The sequence below is a fragment of the Rhodnius prolixus genome, unplaced genomic scaffold (assembly GCF_049639745.1).
Source record: "Rhodnius prolixus isolate KJV_2025 unplaced genomic scaffold, Rpr scaffold_1, whole genome shotgun sequence".
Taxonomy (NCBI): Eukaryota; Metazoa; Arthropoda; class Insecta; order Hemiptera; family Reduviidae; genus Rhodnius; species Rhodnius prolixus.
Window position 1 is genome coordinate 49020062 of NW_027411581.1, and position 21718 is coordinate 49041779.

General features: G+C 32.5%; 1 protein-coding gene across 17 annotated transcripts in view; it reads right to left on the reverse strand.

The window, feature by feature from the left end:
- Positions 1-21718, reverse strand: part of LOC141461393 (uncharacterized) — a 561940-nt gene that overhangs the window by 4681 nt on the left and 535541 nt on the right. For 5 of the 17 annotated variants that reach the window (XM_074142539.1, XM_074142462.1, XM_074142420.1 and 2 more), the window contains 23 exons: positions 17294-17372; positions 17155-17213; positions 15241-15369; positions 13267-13437; positions 12121-12229; positions 11915-12003; positions 11760-11789; positions 10566-10736; positions 10242-10359; positions 8092-8187; positions 7406-7530; positions 7147-7320; positions 6769-6780; positions 6542-6604; positions 5765-5857; positions 5575-5683; positions 4774-4842; positions 2198-2289; positions 2030-2122; positions 1829-1948; positions 1162-1182; positions 333-530; positions 132-247 (listed from right to left, as the gene is read on the reverse strand). In XM_074142539.1, coding sequence (XP_073998640.1) covers positions 132-247; positions 333-530; positions 1162-1182; positions 1829-1948; positions 2030-2122; positions 2198-2289; positions 4774-4842; positions 5575-5683; positions 5765-5857; positions 6542-6604; positions 6769-6780; positions 7147-7320; positions 7406-7530; positions 8092-8187; positions 10242-10359; positions 10566-10736; positions 11760-11789; positions 11915-12003; positions 12121-12229; positions 13267-13437; positions 15241-15369; positions 17155-17213; positions 17294-17372 — 2336 coding nt within the window. The remainder of the gene's footprint in view (positions 1-131; positions 248-332; positions 531-1161; positions 1183-1828; positions 1949-2029; positions 2123-2197; positions 2290-4773; positions 4843-5574; positions 5684-5764; positions 5858-6541; positions 6605-6768; positions 6781-7146; positions 7321-7405; positions 7531-8091; positions 8188-10241; positions 10360-10565; positions 10737-11759; positions 11790-11914; positions 12004-12120; positions 12230-13266; positions 13438-15240; positions 15370-17154; positions 17214-17293; positions 17373-21718) is intronic. The other 12 variants (XM_074142471.1, XM_074142448.1, XM_074142568.1 and 9 more) reach the window with 10 other exon arrangements.

Here is a 21718-nt window from a genome sequence, read left to right on the forward strand (position 1 = left end):
ATAATATTATTCGCATTGTTAGAAGCAATATTATTTTTTGTTTAATTTGAACAACAAAATAGCCATTAAAAGAAAAACTTTAAATAAACACTACGTTTAAGTCACGACAGTCGGTTTACTGTAAAACTCACCAGGAAAAATCTGTAAGAATATTTTTCCCACTAAAACTGTAAATCCTTGGTTGTTGAGCAAAGTAAGCGCCATCTCCACTAAATATGTCTTTCCAAGAGTTAAACAGTACATCTCCCTGTGGATAAACATAAACAATAATAATTACGCCAGAAAATGGAGTGATATTATAAAAATAAAAATATTTTAATAGAAAGTAATACCTTTATATTGACTACAGGCAAATCTCTGTCTGACGATTTTACGATTGAATCTAAATTTTGAATACGAGATGTAATAAAAGCTCTAAATGTGGTACCAGTTAGTCCAGCTCTTCTTGCTTGACGATAGCACGCATAATCGGCGCCTCGTTGCCCTTTCATACCACCACTGTACGCTTCGTTAAGTGCAGCCATTCTTAACTGTAATATATAGAAATGCATTTCACTAATTATCTCCTCATTTTCTTATTTCTATTACAAGTCAATTCTTATTGAAAGTCCTATTTGTATACATCTAAAAATAGAAATTTTCGGCCATTTATCAAAGAATAAAAATAAATCTCGTACGTCAGGTTGTATAGTTACAAAAAAGAACCTTACTGCTTTCGGGTAAGGCTCTAACAAATAATAATGAATCTAAATTTCAAAGTCTTTACTTTGGGATGGCTCTTCATTCTTAACCAGACTTTTTACAAGATGTTTGGATGCTTTGCAACTGAGGCAGCTAACAAAAAAATGTACATTTTAAAAAGAAAATACAATTTTAGAGATGAAGTACATTACAGTTGAGTCCATTAATTCCAAATATTAAATCAGAAATAAGACATTCTTTTCAAAAGGTAAGAATTAAAATTGTCTTTCTATTGGTTGAATTTTTGAACAAGGTTGACAATGAACAGAGAGCATAATCTGATTAACTATAAGTACATAAGAAACCATTTTGCAAACAAAAGAATAGTTTGGAATTAAATATAAACCAAAGAATTGATTAATACATCAAGTTAAACCATTCCATACTTGCAACAAATTTCAAACTAAGAGCTGTACATACCATTTTAGGTTGCCACTCTTTCTAATGGCAGCATGTAACAATTTTAAATTTCAAAATACTCATAAAATTATACAACGATTCATTAAATCTATATTTTTTGTTTTTGGAAATTTATAAATAATAAACGATTTCAACTGCAACAAATAAATTAATTCTTGAAATGATATAAGAAGAGCCATTAGAATTGGCGTATCCCCGAATAATCCGCGGAAAGCATTTACAATCTCATTCTTACGCATTGAGGTCAATAGGTGCTGAACTAAGCGCTGATGAGGCACTGAAATTAGTTATTGAATCACAAAATTTAAACCAAAAGTATTTTTTTAACCTGTCCACTCTTTTAGACCAAGTTGCTTCAACTATAATCAGGACATTTGACGGATACTCTGTCCTCCTTCAATTTTATTTCAATTTTTTTTAACTGCTAATTTAATAGATAATTTTTAGGTGTGCGCTTAGTTCTACTATTATACTGCATTCATATTTGTGAATATTGTTATTGCAATTTGACACAATGAACACACTTATTATGGAAACCCTCTCTTCATACTGAAAGAAAGGCATTTAAATGGAAGCCCCAAGACTACCTTAAGTAGATACATTTTAGAAGAAACGAAGAAACAAAAAAGGGAGCAGTAATCAGTTATGATGTCAATTTAATACTAACCACTGGTCCGTCCATTGGTACCGCTTGATTATGTACAAGATTTGAAGACTCTATTGGTGGCCGCACTTTTTCAGTGGTTGTCGGAGGAGCATCAGTTGTTATCGGCACTAATGAGCCAAGCTGTAATCATGTATACAATTTAATCAAAAAGCTAAATTAAATAATTATTTTAAAAGTACGAACAAAAATGCAGTTACTTACTGCAATGTACTGCCATCCTTTGTTAACCCTAACTAATACTGCTTCTTCATCTATGATGTACGCAAGAGTTCCTACTGGACTTGCTAATGACATCTGAAATGAGTTATTCAATTAAATTTCTAAACTTTTTTTTTTAAATAATGATAAATGTAATTTAACATATTTCACCTTAGACATTGCTTCTAAATTTTGGAAAGTAACTGCACCTGGTACAATCTTAGGGGAGTGATGCCCGCTAAATATCGCATCGGGGTTTCTCACTAAAAAAGTAATCACGTGTTGAATTGGATAATTTATTTCAATTCTATTAGAAAGTTATCTTGGGAGAGAGAATCTGGAAAGTATACCAAGAAAGAATGTAAACATCAGAGAGGATTATCACGAGAAATGATTTGTACAGTTTACCAGTGCACTGAACTTAAGCAGACCGCTCATGGTGAGCTATATACACGGTGTTATTGTTTATAATTCTTTGCACATCGACATCTACGTCACTGGCGCCTTTAAAGCTTTATTCACTTCGATCCAGGTCCTTTTTGGCGTGCTGAGAAAAATTGGTCAACTTTTATTGAAAGCATAGAGTTTTTCTCACTAAAAAAGTAATCACGTGTTGAATTGGATAATTTATTTCAATTCTATTAGAAAGTTATCTTGGGAGAGAGAATCTGGAAAGTATACCAAGAAAGAATGTAAACATCAGAGAGGATTATCACGAGAAATGATTTGTACAGTTTACCAGTGCACTGAACTTAAGCAGACCGCTCATAAAACACTGAACAAATGGGAAATGGAATAAGTTAAACAGATAAGCATTTTAGAAATTTTCATTTGAACTGTGAAGTTAACTCTTATCGGAAGATCGAAGCCGTTTTGTAAAAACATCAATGGACGGAACCAATAACTACTTACCAATAATTACTTAAACGGCAGAACCGAAAAAACAGAAAATATTTGAGAAGAAGAAAGAGAAGCTACGAAGATAAGAAATTTATTTGCAAGTGTTCGATTTATCACTTAGATTCTAAGATCAGAAGAAGTCTAATAAAAGCTGGAAACTCTTGATACTAAAGCAGTTAAGATGTAGTCTTCTTCAATTACGGCATTCTTCAACGATATAACTTGACTTAAGAAGAAATCTGGCTGAACAAAGGGTCCATCCTGGTTATAAGTGCGTGGTTACCAGGTTCTATGATTCAAAATAACATAATTAAATTTTATTTCAAAAGGCTATGAAAATAAATGGAATAATCACTTTTATATAAGTATATCTTTAGAATCGATCGCCTAATTGTGACAAAGAATCAGTAATACGAATCAATGTCAATAACTATGTAAATTAGGTAGGCAAATCTAATCGCTTATACAAGGAATATTGAAGATCACACATGGATTTTTCTCTGGCACAAATGAACATATCCAATACCAATTTTTATCAAAAAATAAGAGCTTTTTTGAACTACTTACACAACTTTAGCCTTGCAACTTACTTAAAGTTGCTGTATGGGCATTAATGTACATCGATCTAATTATAAAAACTTTAATTTTAAAAATTCTTGATTACATAAATCAGTAACTACAAAATAATAATAACAATAATGATTAGCGTGATTTTGACAAAAAAAAAAGAAAAACAAGAAGAGATTAGATACAGTTTGCCCCTCCTGAAAGCAAGATTGGTTCCAATATAAATGAGAACAAATTTATTCAAATAAACTTCATCTATGATGAAAACAAAAATCTACTGATTTTAATCTAGTTTATTAGAGGTGTTTGTTATAAAAGCGCGATAAGTCTTAGGAACATTTTTTTTTAAATAATAGGTCACAGCTGGGTGATTTCACAATTACTACTTGAAGGTCTCTTGACAATTCGTTCATTAAAGATCAATCCGTGCGGTAATTTTGGAAGAGTTAAGAAGGTTGATTTGGTGTAGTGTTAATGAGTGCCATTAGAAATCCACAGATTGTGTACCACGTTTGTTACTTCATATTGCTGGAAGAAAAATAACACAAGGTACGGGCTTCTGCCCCTCTTCAATTATAGCTAATTTGGTAATGGACGTTAAACCATTCAAAAAAAAAAAAAAAAAAAAAAAAAAAAAAAAAAAAAAAAAAAAAAAAAAAAAAAAAAAAAAAAAAAAAAAAATAAGCGATCATTACTAATGGACGAGTTGATGTTTAAAAAAACAGAAATATCGCAGCTAGAATGGCTTGATGCCCATACTGTCAAAAACAACCTTAGTTGAAAAAATGAACACTTTTCTGGTCTGATCAATCACTGATTTCTGCGTTTGACTTTTGTCGAAAAAAATCGATTAAGATTTATTGCTTAACAGGTATCTAAGCCCTTTAAAAGTTTGTTGTTTTAGGAAAACCACATCCAGCATTTTCGCTCTATTGCCTATCTTTAAAAGAGAAAGTTTAAATCAAAATAGTTTACGAAACGAACTTGCTCTCATTTATATTTTAACCATCCTTGAATTAAATTAAAAAAATTATTACTAAACTGGATGTAATTAAATGAAGAGAGTAGAATAAAAGCTAAACTAGAATCACTCGTCAACTTACTATATGATCAAGTTGTATGACAATAATTATTTTGAGTTGTGTATATTATGATAGATTTAATTCCTTTTAATCACTGTTTTATCACTGAAGTAATTATCAACTCATCTTATTTTAATGTTGACACTTTTCAAACTTATTAAATTAGAGAGAAAAAAAAAAATAATAAAAAAAACTTACTTTCAGATTTTTCTTTCAACTCTTTCAATTCTTTAAGAGCCTTGAGCTCTTCAAGACTACCACGTGGTCCTTGCAGCATTAATATTTATTTTGTGTGTCATTTGTATGAATAAATTTTGTTTTATTACAATTTTATTAATTATGACAAGATAAAAATGTATTGTCTGATATGATTAAATGAGTAATCTTGAATGTTAATACAGATTTTAAAAAAGGTAAAATGTATTTTTAAAAATTAAACTTGCCTGCGGTAGTATAAAATGAGTTTGGAGTAACATTAAATGAAGGATTTTTCAGTTCAACTTAAGACTATTTTGAATTTAATTTTGACAAAAGATGTAAATTGTGGATATGATTTTTTTTTATTGTTTGGCAATGCAGCATCTTGAAAGATAAGGAAAGCATAAGGTAATATATTTATTTTAAAAATGGTAAAATGAATCTCATCTCAGTCCTTCTTCATTCTTCAATCTTCGCATTACAGCCACAATAAAGTAGATATTCTGTTCAACGAGCTACCATAACCAACTAAAATAATTTCCCCGAAAACCCTTTAAAGATATAAGTGTGAGGAAGGGCAAAAATTCGTCCTTGTATATTTTACAATGAAGAAGATATCACATAAAGTTAACTAACATCATGCCTGTTTGTTGTAGTAGTATTGTTTGTGTTAGGAATGTGATTTTTCCGTAAGTATACCACGAAAAGGCCTAATCTTACGTTAAACAGTTCCCTACTGCTAGCGAAAATACTTATCTGCAAAAGTAATAAAATTACAAGAAAAATAAATTATCAACTAACCTGTTCTAGAAGAGATAAGAGATGGTTCTCCAAAAATGTGTCGTCCATGAGGAGGCCCAGGAGGTCCCGGTTCACCTTTTTGTCCCATTACCGAAACTCCAGGGGATCCCTACATGAATCAATTATAACCATTTTTATTGATTTTTTTAAAGATAATTTTATTCTACAATGATTATCTGAGTGAACTCACCTGAGGCCCGGGTGGTCCAGGAGGTCCCGGAGGTCCTGGTACCGGAACATATTGGACAGCATCCCTTCCTGGGTCGCCTTTTTCTCCTTTTATCTTTAAATAATTTCAAATAATTTTCAACTTTAATTAAATAAATAAATTTGCAACAAATTGACATTTGTAAATTTAATTATTATTTTTTTTTATTTTATTATTTTCTTGGCATTACAACCCATGGAGGCCCTAGCCTCCTAAATTTTCCAATTCAGGTTTCGAGACGTATTAAGGTTTTGCAGTGTAGAGTTGCCGGCCCTGCGCCCAACCCTCCATGCAATGGGAGACCTTGGCTTTAAAGGGTTTACTCCTTTTGCTGAAGCTATCTCCAAGAGCAGATAGCCCCTGGACGTGTAGTGTATGCACATTGGTATGCTTGTTTACGTGAGTATAAAGGCAAGTGTAAGCCCCTATTGTACAAGTGCAAGTGCATGGAGTACTGTGCTAGGAACTTATGGGATTGCAACTCCCAGATAGATGGTTGCAACAACGACCTCCTGCGAAATCTATTGCTACCTTCTTGAATAATGATATTCTAAAATTTATAAATATAAATAAGCGCACTAAATGATTATGACAGGTCAGCTCTGACTACAGAATAACTTAATAAATCTTTACTGCAATAAATAAATCCGAATTCAATGTACATCAACTATATATTTTCGTTATTATATGATGAAGAATTCATAATTCATAATTAAAAAAAAAACTAAATAAATAAACTAAATAACAATATATACTTACAGTTATACCTGGATATCCTGGTGGACCCGGTAAACCTCTGATGCCATTTTCTCCGGGTAGGCCCTTTAAGTAATAAACATTTTATTAGAGAAAGTTATTACTTATTGAAAGAAAAGGAAGTAAATTTGTAAACTAATTCATAATTAGTTACTTATATATTTAAATTATATTTGTCCCTAAGAAAAGAACAAATTATTACATGATTGCCAATCATACAGCATATTTACCTCTAAACTCTTCTTAAACAACGCAGCATTAACATTGAAAATAAACTGAATTTAAATTTTGCAACAAAATTAACATATTTACATTAAACAAAATAATAATAACAATATAGGGAAGGGATTAGCTATGAGGTTAGCATACTGGACTCCCACGCGGACGTCCCCGGTTCGAATCCAGCTGCTGACCCTTAGATTTTCTCTTCCTAGGAGCTTCTTACAGCTCATTGTCCGGTGAAGGACAGTGTTGTCTGTAACGAGAGAACACTGTCCGGAGGCCGGCAGTGCACTGAAACAAGCTCCGGGCGCCAATAACCTTAGATGTTGACGCGCCTTAAATCATAAAAAAATAATATTAATAATAATAATAATAATTCTACTTACAGGTGGGCCCACAATGCCCTGTGACCCAGTAAGTCCAGGCGGTCCTGGAGGTCCAGGTTTTCCTCTTCTCCCTCTTTTACCTCGTTCTCCTTTCTCACCACCTGACGGGCCTGCGGGACCTCTCTCCCCTTTAGCTCCAGGCGGTCCCATTAGACCTCGTTCTCCAGATTCGCCCTTAATGCATTCAAATAAAATTCTCGAAAATAAGTCAACTTGTATGTTACTAATTAGAGAGTAAAGAGAAAAAAAAAAAACTTACAGGAAGGCCATCTGCACCTGGCATTCCTGGAGGACCTCTTTCACCTTCACTTCCTTTTTCACCTTTTAGGCCAATCTCTCCTCGGTCACCTTTCTCTCCAGGCTCGCCCTTTTCACCGCTACCCACTTTAATGGAACACCATGATTATTAAAATGAAAATTAATTTTAGTTCAATTGAAGAGAGTTTGGCAGACGGCTGCTTGTAACCATCCTCTATATTTACTTTTTTCTAAAAAATTGATGTACATACTTTTTTTTTTTAAAAAAAAATTAAGTATTAATATTATTGTTATCATATCAAGAGTTTGGAAGTAGGGTGTTTGCTTAGCCCAGTTAGTTGGGGGTACATGAAATAATGTTATGAAGGCCACTCTGTACATTATGAGAGTGTTTAGCATATCAGGTAAATGTTGTTAAGTTGGGATTCAATGCAGAGACGCTCCTGAAGATGTGGTTAGTGCTATTCCGCCTGCGAGGAAGTCAATTGTTAGCAGCAGTAATTTAGTAATACCAGTCAAGAAATCATTATCCTTTTGATAAACAACATAGACAAAAGTAAATTTAGAAAAAGAAGTAGTGGACGTGCTAGTTGTAATTATTTTCTGAATGAAGGTGGCATATTTATGAAATAAAGGGATTCTTATAATCAAAATCAAATCTTCTTCAATAAAAATCTTGTCACTTACTTCCTAAACCTGGAGGCATATCATCTCCTTCTGCAAAATTATACGTTATTCCTGGTGGTCCGGGGGGTCCTGGGTGGCCAGGAGCGCCTTTGTCACCTGCAATCATTAATTTTTTTACATTTATTTTAAGCTCTGAGTTTTATACTTTAAGCTCTAACATCTATAACTGCGATTAATTTATAAAATAAGCGCACCAATTGATCTGCAAAGAGGTTTACGAAAATGTTCGTCAATGCTTTTTTAGGGAGTCTCGATGCTCTTCTCTACATTAAATGAAAGAGGACTTATTCATGTAAAGCCTCTATTATAAAACAATTATTTACTAATAACTCTGCAAATCTTTACCCGATTTTGATAAAACCTGAAGGGGTTGGGGGGGGGGGGGGTTCTCGTTATGGTCCAAGGATATAAAATTTGCATTTCACTCCGATTTTAAATGACATATTACCGTTTTCTTTCAATCCTATTGAATTTTAGGTATTATTGACCTTCAATAACACTAATAATATTCTTAAAAAATATATAATTTAATTTAATAAAAATATTTTAGTTTTAAATATTATCTTAGGGAAGGGATTAGCTATGAGGTTAGCATACTGGACTCCCACGCGGAGGTCCCGGGTTCGAATCCAGCAGCTGACCCATTAGATTTTCTCTTCCTAGGAGCTTCTTACAGCTCACTGTCCGGTGATGGACAGTGTTGTCTGTAACGAGAGAACACTGTCCGGAGGCCGGCAGTGCACTGGAAAAAGCTCCGGGCGCTAATGACCTCAGCTGTTGATGCGCAAAAAAAGAAAAAAAAAATATCTTAGAAAAACAGGTTTTCCTTTTAGGTAGGCAACAATATATAATTATAATCAAACTAACTAAGCAAACGTTAAACACTGTACCATGTTAATTTTAATTACAAAGTTTTTGTATAACAACTCAGTAAATTGTAATTAAAATTTAGTTTAAGAAGCGTAGTACATGAAGATGTTCAGTTCATTAGTTCTAAAGTGCGTGATTTATTTATTTTTTTTTTTTTAAATGCTATAAATTTGAATTCAACGTAGTATTTGTTATTTTTATTGAATATATCTTTAAAAATAATATAAAACCTTAGATTTAATTCGAGTTTGCTCTAATGGAAAGGTATTGGCTTCAATTAAACTTAAACAGTCAGAAATACCTAAAAAATTACTTAATTTGTCAATATTCCTAACTAAAATTGTGGTAAAATTCACTTTTAGTATCAGTAGAACATGGTAGAACAAAATCATGATTTTGTTTTACGTTATATCTGTAATAATAAATAGTGAGGAACTTGTTTAGAAGAAATAACATTGTGGAAAAAAAAACCGTTTGCCGCAATCTCCATACAGTGGGTAACATAAAATGATGATGCAGGATAAGGCCGACAGAAAATCAAGAAGTAGATTACTAGCAAAATCCTAAGGCAGTTGGTCAATGTTGGATGGAGGCCAAATTTCCAATCAGGTGCAAAAGGGAACTTTGAGAAAAAAAAAAATGATAGTTATTAGTTACCTGGAACAGTGGCAAAGAAATTCATATTGAATTCTGTTCTGCGACTCCGACATTCATTACCAAAAGAACAGCTAAATACTATGTAATCAATGATCAAACGTTATGATCAGCCAAATAAGGCTAGTCTTGAATCTTTCATCAGACTAAAGTAAAACTAAAGAACATGATGGCACTGAACTTTTAAAAATAAAAGCTGAAAATTCAGACATAAGAATGAATTTGAAACTAGAGAGAAGGTTTTGTTGAACAACCCAACGAATGTTATAGGAGGATTCCAAAAAGCGTTAGGCTCATTAGGCTCTGATTACATAAAACTAAATAAACTAATAAGAAATACTAATAAATTGATCTTATTAGAAAAAGCACTTAAGAAATTGCCTGTGAGACCTTGAAAAGTAGTTGGGGGCTTCAAAGCCGGAGATTATTAAGTGGTAAGTACAAGTACTGACTTTGATGGACGGCACAAATTATTAGTAGAAATATATAAGCAAGATGTCAGTGGTAGTGTTAATAAGAAGAGTTACGGTAATAGTATTGTTAAGAAGTAGTGTTGCAGTCTGCAGTATTGTTCAATGTAATTTTTCTTACAGAAGAGATACATATAGAAGAATCCTGACATATACCTTTATCACCTTTCGCGGCTGGCCTGCCGTTCGCACCTGGAAAACCTGGAATACCATCGATACCAGGGGGTCCACGCTCACCTTTGAAGCCTTGATTACCTGCTGGTCCTTCATGTCCCTATTGTTGGATAAAATTAAATTTTTAAAACATGAAAATTCCAAAATTTGTGATTGAATTTAAAAAAAAAAAAACAAAAACTAAGTTGACCTATTGAGCAATAGGTTGATAGTTGAAGCTGAACAGCTAGAATTACTTTGGTAGTCAACTACGTATGTACAATTTTCGTTTTAGTTTAATGTTTTAGTCATTAAATTCTCACTAACCCTATCGCCTTTTTGTCCTTTTGCCCCAGCTTCACCACGTTCACCTTTATCTCCAGGCACTCCTTTTTCTCCCTTAGCACCGGGAGGACCTTCTACTCCAGCCTCTCCTTTAGGACCTGGAGAACCCGGTCTACCCATGGAACTGTCAAATCCTGAGCCCATGATGGCTTCCTAAAAATAATAAACATTTTTCTTGTTAATTAAATGAATAGAAAAGTGCCGATAATTTCTTGAATATCTTTCAAAATATTTATTCTAGGGTTTTCTTTCTTTTGGGGGGGGGGGCCTTAAATAATTAGTTTTTGTGGGTCCGACAGAATTTCGGCAATAAACCTTCACAATATTTTACATGAATAAACTGAAAATGCAACTCTCTTCAATCTTTGAGATGTCTAAATTCAAAAAAAAATTAATATCAAATATTTTGAAGCTGATGTAACTATAAATGGAATTTTCTAGTAACAACTGGGATGTAGGCTCTGCCACAATTCTCTTGAATTTATTTTTTAATTTTTGAAAATAATATGATTAAGAGTGACACAAACATTGAACACATTCTATAATTTCTTTTTTTAAGGTTACAACCTTCTGTAGACACACCTGAAAATTTCATTAAATGGATGGTTGATTTCGGAATGAGTTAATCGTGCTTAGGATACATATAAATAACACATAAATATATACATTTGTATTCAGGGAACCTTCTGAATTCTTCAGCAAGGAGAGGAAAAAAAATTTGCATTATAATGGCAACAGAAATTTCCACAAGTTTCTAGGCAAGCGTACTTCTTTAAAATAAAAGTGTCAACGTTATTAAGGAGCAAGTAAAAATTATATTTGTAGTAATTTTTATATTCTCTATCTTAAATTATGCACAAAAACCAAGTTAGCAGATGGGATGGCCAGTCAATTCTATGCGAATATAGTATTTCAGCTTTTCCCTTGGTTCTGCAATATATATTTATAGCAGAATATATGTATTGTAATTGGACAAATATTAAAGATTAAATCTAGGCTATGATTATAAAATGTTTCATTATTATTACAGTTTTTTCTTTAATTAAATATATTGTGATGATTACGCAACGCTCTTCTAACTTTAAATTATAAGAGGAAAACATTGAAAGCTAATAATCAACAGAATACTGTTGACAATAGTCAATATTAATAGAAAGGACACTTTGATAAACTCACCTTAAACATAGCCCTAGGTTTCCAGCTAGGCTGTACAAACAATTTTTTTTTTTTTTACAAATCATCTTAATTAACAATTTTAAGTTTGTTAAAATTAATTTGGAAAGAAAACGATTTATTAGCTACAACTTGTAAGATAAGGCTACAATACTAACATCAAAATTAGAAAACTCCGAAGACCCAGGAGGCCCTGGTGGTCCAGGTACGCCGGGAATACCAGGAGACCCGTTGACGCCCGGCTCTCCTAATGTGATAAAATAGAAAAATGTCATATTAAAAAAAATAAAAAAAAAATGATTTGGTGAATAGATTCATGCATGGAATGCTAGCGAAAAAAAGGTCAATCATCAATGAATTATACCTTTTTTGCCTTGAAGCCCTTCTGGACCTCTGGGGCCAACATCTCCTCTGTCACCCTTGTCACCTTTAGGACCTAATACTCCTCTTTCGCCAGTCGGCCCTTCTTGACCCTATTTAAAACTTATTTTAATTTACATATTTTTCAGCTTTTTAACAATAAAATAAGTAAATTACATTAATATAGAATTAATAAAATACAATTTTCTATTCAAGTAGTGGAACAGAATATAATTTAAAAAGTTGCCCAAAATTAGATTTAAAAAGTTATTATGTAAAAACTATATAATGCTGTGTTTTTGTATTCATTATTTCTGATGAAAACAAAACTTGCTCTTTTATTCTCCTATTTGACTTGTTTCAAAATAATAAAAGAATTTTAATTCTCTTTAATATTAATATTTTCTGACTGATTATTTTTTTATATTTTCATAAATATTAATTTCTTACGTGAAAATTCTATTTGCAAAATAATTTAAATCAAAAGTTTGATGTCACTTATCACTACAAAACTGCATTTAACGCTGTTCATAAAATTGAATTAAAGCAAGAAAACACAAATGCTCTTCGATGGACTTTTTTTCCCGGAGATATCAGCCTAGAAAAGAATTAAGCGAGGAAAATTATTTTCCTGCACTTTCAATGTTTTTTTTTTTTTTTTAGAGATCTCTAATCCATCGAAAATTAAAAAAGATTTGGATAAGACAGAGTTATAAAACATCTTGAGACTTAAACATTTTTTTTAACGAATGTAAATTGCTACCTTCTCTTGTAAAATAAATTATAATAAAATATCGTACTTTCTTTTTAAATTAATCTTTTAACTTTTTATTTCCTAAAAGAAATAGATAAATGCATAAAAATAATTTAGTTAAAATAAGTTCTTGTGCTTAGATGGTTGAGGGTTCCAGGTGAAGATGCTGGGAGATTTACAGAATAAAACATACAGTAAGAATAAATGCAGTGTGATTGCTTTCAGAACAATGAAAAAAAATCACAATTTTTAACAATCAATTCTGGGTGAAAAAATCTAATCCAATACATTTATATATAAAAAAAGAATTTTACATTTTTAAAAAAATATTTTGCAATTTATTGATGATACATATTGAATTTAGCATTTTTATTAAATAATATAAAAGTAACTGACCGCTGGTCCTGGAGGTCCAGCTTTACCATCTCGGCCAGGTTCACCTGGGGGTCCAGAAATAAGATCTGGCATAACAAACGATGCAAGAAGATGAGACATATTACAAGAACAAACTCCTGGAGGTCCGGGAGGTCCTTGCACTCCATAACTGTCCATCCCGCCGGTGTTTAACTAAAAAATATGGTTGCACACTTCAGACAACTTTATATGATAACAACAGATGATGTAATTGAGAAAAAGACTGATTTCGGGTTCAGTAGTTTGCACTTAAATAATGCAAAAGTTTTGTAACGAGATAACTGATTTGATATCTTTTTCTGTGACAGCAGAACTGCCAAATTCGATTTTAAGTTTGAATGAAAATTTGCTAAATATGTTATTATTTGTCGGGTTTTATGTAGAATAGAGAGTTTAGCTTTAAGAATATTACCACGTTTATTGATATTGTTTATTGAATAATATAGTTAATTTTAGGGTAAATGTATGTTTAAATTATTGAAAACATCGGGAGATTTCGGTCATCTAATGTATCTTTTTTCTGTATACGATTTCTTCTATTAATAACTGTAATTAAATATATTGTAAAGAAAAGATTATTAAATTATTTTTCTTTTTTAAATTTTTCCTTGTATTCTTGATCAATTAAAATTTGATAATTTTCTTTAAATTAGAGAAATTAAGATACTTGTTTACTTCTTAAAGTTTAAGATATATTATTTAAGTTAAGAAAATATTCCGTGCGCAAATATGCAATAATAGGGCGTCTCGTAAGCTGAATAGAATGATTGTGGTTTTTAGGTCTCAGATTTTGACTTAATTTAGTAAGGTTATGTGAGAAATGAATACTGAAGAATAAATATCTGCATCCGACTACGTCACCCAATGAGTAATAATTTTAAACTGAGGGCACTTAGTAAAATCTCAAATTTTGACTCTTTTTCTTGTTAATAGAAAAGAGCTTACTGATAGGCTTTACGCAATGGTCAAACTGAACTCACAACTGTTTACTATTGCAGAAACAAATTATTTGCTTCCTTTGTATCAAAATAAACCGTTTTTTCGATTCAAAATAATAGCAATTCTTCTTTAAGAAATAGTGACTTTTAAAGTTTGAAATTTAAACAAAACTTTTGTCTATAGAAGAGATTTTATAAGTTGTATGGAAGAAAGTTTTGTTTAAATCTAAGAAGTTTGGTAATAATAATTAATCTTGTCTTCTTGAAGCCGTATTTCATATTTTACGTGCAAACAAACTAATATTTAGCTGAGACAAACAATGAAAAAAAAAATTAAAAATCGACACAAACTTTAAGGGTACATATATGATTATGCAGGCGCGGGCTGCGACTCATGAGGCCTAAGGGGCTGCACTTTTGGGGTCCAGTTATCACATTGCAAAAAAAAAAAAGCCAGCCCCTTAATGATCAATATTAGTATAAAAAACAAATAACAATCGATAAGTTAGGTAAATTCCAAAGTAGAACCAATTCAAAGAATTAGAAAAATGCGAGAATAAAATGATTTTCTAATTTATTATGAGTTGTGAGCAACTGATCCGTTACCTTAACTCCAAGAAAAGACCAAATGTACGAATGTAGTTGATCAGAAAATTATTTTTATGTCTAACAAAACGTTGATAAAGACTAAAAGTGCAAGCATATTACAAACAGAATATTGGTTCTTATTTTTGGTTTAAATTTAATTGAAAATTGTATCGCTCCGATGCTTTCTTCTTGGCTTGCCGTTTCTTTTTTAAAACTTACTCATCGAAAATTAGTAAAAAATTTTTTTAAAAACATATGCAGATGGTTTTCCAGGTTAAGTAGAGCGATAGATGTTTTTGTATTTTTCGTAAAATGGTTTTAGTGTGTATTTTAAACATAAGTAACAATACTTATTTTATGTGTACTAACCATGAATAACCGCTTATATACGAGACAAGAACGTTAATATGAAAACATGGATTTTACTTACTAGATCATCACCAGATCCGCTGTAATCTGTAGAAGAAAACCCGCCAGAAAATGGAGGTCCAGGCGGTCCTGGAGGTCCAGGGGGACCTGGGGGGCCTGGAGGTCCTCTTATCGTCTCACCTGGTGGTCCCTAATTAAAAAAAAAAAATCAAAGAAAAGCTCATCATGAGCTGAAAAAATATTGTAACAAAAATTTAAAGTTTTTAAAGGTCACTTTAATTATTTTCACCTTTCAAGACTTTCATTGCATTGCTAATAATAAATAATAATAAAGTAACCGTTAGAGTTAAAAGGCGACGAAAATTTATGGAGTTTTTTCAAACTTTAAATTGTAACACAATATTCCAGAAACCTGAGAAGGTTATTGAACCTGAGATAAAAAGGTAGGTGTAATCTAAGGTTTTTTGGAACCAATTAACTCTAAGAGCGTGACAGGGCTGGTGAAATAATAAGAAAATTTTAGCTTCCTGCCACCGAAGGACAATAAACTGTTACTGTCCTACTAATAAACTGTCGTTCTAAAGAGTGGTTTTCCTTGGAGAGCTCCCATTTATTGGTATTTTGAAGAGTCATTTTTTTTTTAATCAACCAAACATTGCCATATTCACTGAGAGGCAAAAAAAGTGGCCACCCTTAAAAAAATGCATTTAACCTTTCGTTTCTGCAAAAATGAAATAATTTTTTAGCATGCACTATTGATAAACGTATGGTAGCTTAAAGAAATGATAAGGAAATTCAAAATAGGGAAATAAAGAAATATGGAAAAATAACACAAACAAATCACTAGTACACCGTTTGTTTTTGTAAACTTTGATCTCTAAGTTTTTGTAAACAGATCTCAAAATTCACAGTAATGTGGTTTGGGCCAGGATTAATTTGAAGCTCGGATTGAATTAATTTTTATAGAGGGGGTCTCTATAACAACTGCTGGCTACATAGACGACATTCTTTCGGAAGCTGTTGTCCCATTCATTGGCGCGGAATTTTCGTTTAAACACGATAATGCACGGCCTCCTATAGCAAAGATTGTTTCCCGCAACCTGGGAAAGGCTTCAATCCGATGTTTAGATTGGCCAACATGAAGTCCATATCTAAAGCCTATAGAAAATCTATGGAATGAGTTGTCAAGGCGAATTAAAAGACGTACAACATTAGCAGATTCGCTTCAGGAGTTAAGGGTTGCACTAGCGGTAGAATATGAAAATATCCCTCAGGAAATTATTCCAAACCCTATTAGGTCAATGCCCCTTGGAATGCAAGCCCTAATAAACGCAAGAGGCGGAAACACACCCTATTAATTGGAAATTTTGTTAATTTCAAATTACTTAATTTTCCTTTTTTTTAAATACCACTTGTTATTGTTTACCTTTAGTATTCCTAAGTATGTTACAAGTGACCAGTTATTTATTCTAAACGTATGTGGAGACGTTAATAAGAAATTGATTGGAAATAAGAACAGATACTGAAGGGTGGCCACTTTTGTTGTCTCTCAGTGTATAAACATATTATGTGAATATATTATAATGTAATAAAAGTATAAATCTGCGGGAATGTTTGTTAAGTCAACAAAAAGTTTAGGCATTCAAATTTATAATTACTTGTCTTGTTAAGACTAAAACTTTGTAGCAAGAGAAAGCTCGGTGAGACTTAGCATTTGCAAGATCTTAAACTTTATATGACTAATTTGGCAAAAACAATCATCTTGTTAGTCATGAAAATGTAAACAAAAATTGCTAGCATTTTCAATTTTTTTGGTTTTTTTTCACAAAGTTGAAATGCTAATGCGCAAAATTGAAATTAAATTTATCTTTGAAGAGAATTTCTGTAAAATTTGAAGATTATTGCAATACTCTACAATTAATGAATGGCATAATTTGAAAAAAGAACTAATTGAACAATAAATTAGGAAACTTACTCGCAATCCTTTATCTCCTTTATCTCCCTTAATTCCGCTTTTGCCTAAATGACTAAGATCTGTGGATGAAAAAGACGAATTTTTGTAAAAAGTATTTTGCTTGTTAATAACTATAGCAAAATCTAGTTTTTGTAAATACCTTGTGGAAATGGCGGCGGAGGAGGAACTGCAGGAGGAGTGGGGTCCCAACTGCCTTCGCCGCTCGCCTCTGGATCAATCTGGATAACAAAGTGGCAAATATTAATTATTTTCATATTTATTTTGTCAATGATGAATATATTAGTTTATCGTTCAATTAGAATAAGTGATAGCGCAGAATAATTTCAAAATTCGTAGATTAAGGTGGTTAGTTTAGTCAATGTCGTGCACTTTATTATTACCTCTAAACTACATGTCTATCTTCCTTCGCTAGTAAGATGGAATTCATGGAAAAAAATACTTTAAAAAAGAAATCCATTTATAGTCCGTCTACATCAGGTATGGCCAACATACGACTCGCGGACCGGATCCGGCCAGCGAAATGAACTTATGTGGCCCGCGAACTATTGTTTACTATTAGTTAATAGCTGAATAGTTAATAACTATTAGAATAGCTGCTGCAAGTATAGATAGATAGATAGATAGATAGATAGAAGTGTTTTTATTTTCAAATTTACAAAATACACACAAAAATTTATATATACAAATGCACTGTAGACAATGGACATTTGTCCGTCTGCCAAGTTAACCTCGTAAAAACAACTAAAAATATTTGCTTCTAATTTTAATAAACGTATTACTAAATTAAATAATAATTACACACTTACTATATTACTTAATTTAATAATGCAACAAAAAATATTAAAACAAAAATAACGTACTTCAGTAGTAAGAGATTAGAGTTAAAACAATTAGTATGAGATTAAAGGTAAAATACACAAAACAGAATAAAATAAATAAAAATAAACAATTTTTTTTTTTTGCGTTTATTTTTGCTACAATCAGCGCGTTAGCGCTATAAGTAACAGTGATAACAGGGTAACAACAAATGACAGAAGAATACGAGTGGAGAAGTTACCCAGTGGTAACACTCCAAAACAGGCTATTAGTCGCTCTCTTCACTTGAGAGGAGATCACGAGGCCACTGTCTCTTAAAGCGTCTTGTCGGGTTGTCAGGAAGAGTTCTAGAAGAAAGATTTTTAGCTAGAGGATTTATATGAGATTGCAGGCTGAAGTGGAGTTTTCGGTATCTTGTTTTAGCGACTTGTGTGACAAAAGGAATGTTAAGGTCAGTGTGTATAGTCAAGTTGGAGACATAAAAAGGAGCGTTTACAATTGTTCGAAGAATTTTAGATTGTAGAGATTGAATCCTTTGAAGATTGGAGCGTTTGGTTGAACCCCACAGCTCTATTCCATACGCCCAGATGGGTTTTAAAATAGCTGTATAAATTAATCTTTTGTTGTCCAGAGAGAGTTTTGATCTGTTGTCTAAGAGTCTTTTAAGTAGTCGATAGCGTCTGTTCAGTTCTGTTCTTTTAAGTCTAGTGTGGGGGTCAAATAATTAATAATAAAAAATTAAAGTGAAAAATAAAATTACCCATTGTATTCTGAAATCAGAAAAGCTCTATAAATGGAAGCGGTCTGTATGTATGAATATATCGGGTACCAATCGCCCTTTCCGTTTAAAAAGCTAATAGCCTCGTCACTGGTCAATTCTGCCTTGTTGAGCCACCTTACCCTGTACTCCCTGAGTATCGGACACACGGCAAGGAAGTGGAATGCACTCTCTTCAACACCCAATTACACATAGTGCAGAGTTGGGAATTTTCATTTGCCCACGGCTTAAAGTTCAAATCTAACAGCTGGCATCTCGCCCGAAACACTACTCTCTTTAGATGTAAACTACCCTCGTCTGACATGTAATTTTTATAATTATCAGGTAGATCCTGACTCAATAGCTGGTTATAAAAAGAGTAATGCTGCGAGCGGGAGGCCAGTGACATCATATCACTTTTATGCCGATCTTCAAGCAATTGCAGAATTGTACTCTTCCAATCAGGCAACTTTACACGCTCTTCCAGGAACTTCTCGACGCTACAACCATAACGATCCGACAATTCTAGCCACGAGCGATACCAATATAGTTTTTTATTTATTACTTTTTGTGCAATAATTTTGGGCAGACGATGTTCGGGTAGTTGTAGAACTTTTATTATATATTGTATCTGCATTCTTAATGTATGTAGATACAAAGGTTTTAACCCAGTCTCTATAAACAACATGTAACTCGGTGTCCAAAGTGGTAACGCAAACAGTTTTTTAATAAAATATCTTAATAGTATTTCTACTTCATCAAACTGTTGGTGACCCCACACTTGGCAACCGTAACACATGGCAGCACGTGAGACCGCATTAAACAAGGAATACTTGGTTGATAACGGAATTTCGCCTCTACCAACAAGATCTCTCCAAGTGCAATTAATCCCATATTTAGATACAGATAACTTATCTTCGAAATGCCGTCTCAGGGATAGCTGCGGTGTCATTCCGATACCCAAATATTTATAATAATTCACAGTCTCAATGCACGACCCACCCAAAAACCATTTCTCGTCACGAGCAAGTTTGCCGCCGTTCCTAAATACCATGATTTTCGATTTATTCAAGTTTATCTTTAAATTCCATAAATTCGAATATTCGTGCAATCTGTTTATCATGTTCTGAAGGTCTCTGGGAGTTGAGCTAATAAGGACAATATCATCTGCATACATTAAACAGCTTATTCTTGTACCATCCACCTCCACACCGCCCCCTATGTACTCAGGTAGATCATTTATGTAGAGAGAACATCATAGGTGATAGCAAACATCCTTGCTTCAGACCTAACTTCGTGCTAAAACTTCCAGTGACGCCATCCTGAACCCAAACCTCCGACCGAGTATTGGAATATAACCCCTTAAGTGTATTAATAAATTTTGAAGTTAATCCAACATTATATAACTTATAATACAGGGATTCCCTAACTGGAGAGTCAAATGCGCGGCTATAGTCCACAAAGAAACAATATAGTTTCTGTCGTTTTACCGAAAGCCTGATTTTTATTAGATTGAACAATGTGAAAATGTTATCTATTGTGGAATAATTTTTGCGAAAACCAGCCTGGCCTTCATTTAAAACATTGTTACTTGAACACCAATGTTCTAGTCTTTGTAATAATATACCCGTAAACAGTTTAGATACCGCGTCCGCAAAAGAGATTCCTCTATAATTCTCAACTTTTTCGATATCACCTTTTTTGTGAAGAGGAAATATAATTGATCTAGCGAACGTAGAAGGTACATTTCCTGTATCAGTTATATTATTAAAAACGTTCAAAAGATGTTCCAAAAATACTTGGGGGCAATTCTTGAAAAATTCCACCGGAATCCTAACAAATCCCGGGGCCTTATTGATCCCCGCCTTACTTATAACATTTACGAGCTCATTATAAGTGAATTTTGCATCCATATAATCATCAGTTATATAAGGCATAGAATATAAAAAGTAGTTATACTCAATTTCCGGATTTAACAAATTGTTAAAATGGTCATACCACTCTTTCTCGTTTATGGACGGACTAGAAAAAAAGTTTCTTTTTCTGAATTTATTTATTAAACACCATAATTGCTTAGAATCCTTGACATTATTAAATTTTTCTTTTAATGTTTTATAATACAATTTCCGTTTTTCTTTACACTGTTGTTTAAACTTTTTATTAGCCTGAATGTATAAATTTCTAACATAGTTATTGTTATTTTTACGATAAATATTTAATAATTTGAAAGATTGCAACCTTAGTTGTATACATTCATGATCAAACCATGTTCTAATGTTTTGGCTACTACTATGTTTAAAGTTCATCCGCTGTTTACCATGATGGGCAGAGTCCCTGACCATATTACATAATGGGTTTATATCATGTTGAGCATCACCTGACATTTTTACATCACTATTTTTACATTTAAATTCTATTTTCTTTTTGAAATGCATCTCGTCATTTTTGGACCAAAACAATTTTGGAAGTAAAGACTGTACATATTCTATTATACTGTAATTATTAATACTTGGCAGATATAACTTGGTGCAAATCGGCATATGATCTGAATAAACCTCAGCAAGTACTTGAAAAGATTCTATTATCTGTAAAACATCCCCCGAAACGCACGCTAAGTCAATCACAGAGTTCCCTTGCCCGATAAACGTGTATTCTCCTTCCGGGTCAGAGAGAACTGCTCTTCCGTTTAATATTATTAAATTAAAATCGTCACATAATTCTAAAAACTTTTTCCCTTTTTTATTAATAAGAATATCTTTTGATTTTCTGTTAGCCCCAAAATTAGGAGTATTAACCACAGTACTTTCCGGTATTTTCTGACATCCCGCGATTCTAGCATTTATATCACTAATGAGCAGGTACCTACTATTTGGATATTTATTTAAAAAAACACATATTGAATTGAAATCAGACTCCCAGTTATTACAACTCAAATATAATGGAACTATATAAATTTCAGCAAAATTTGACTGGAAAATGAATAGATTGATA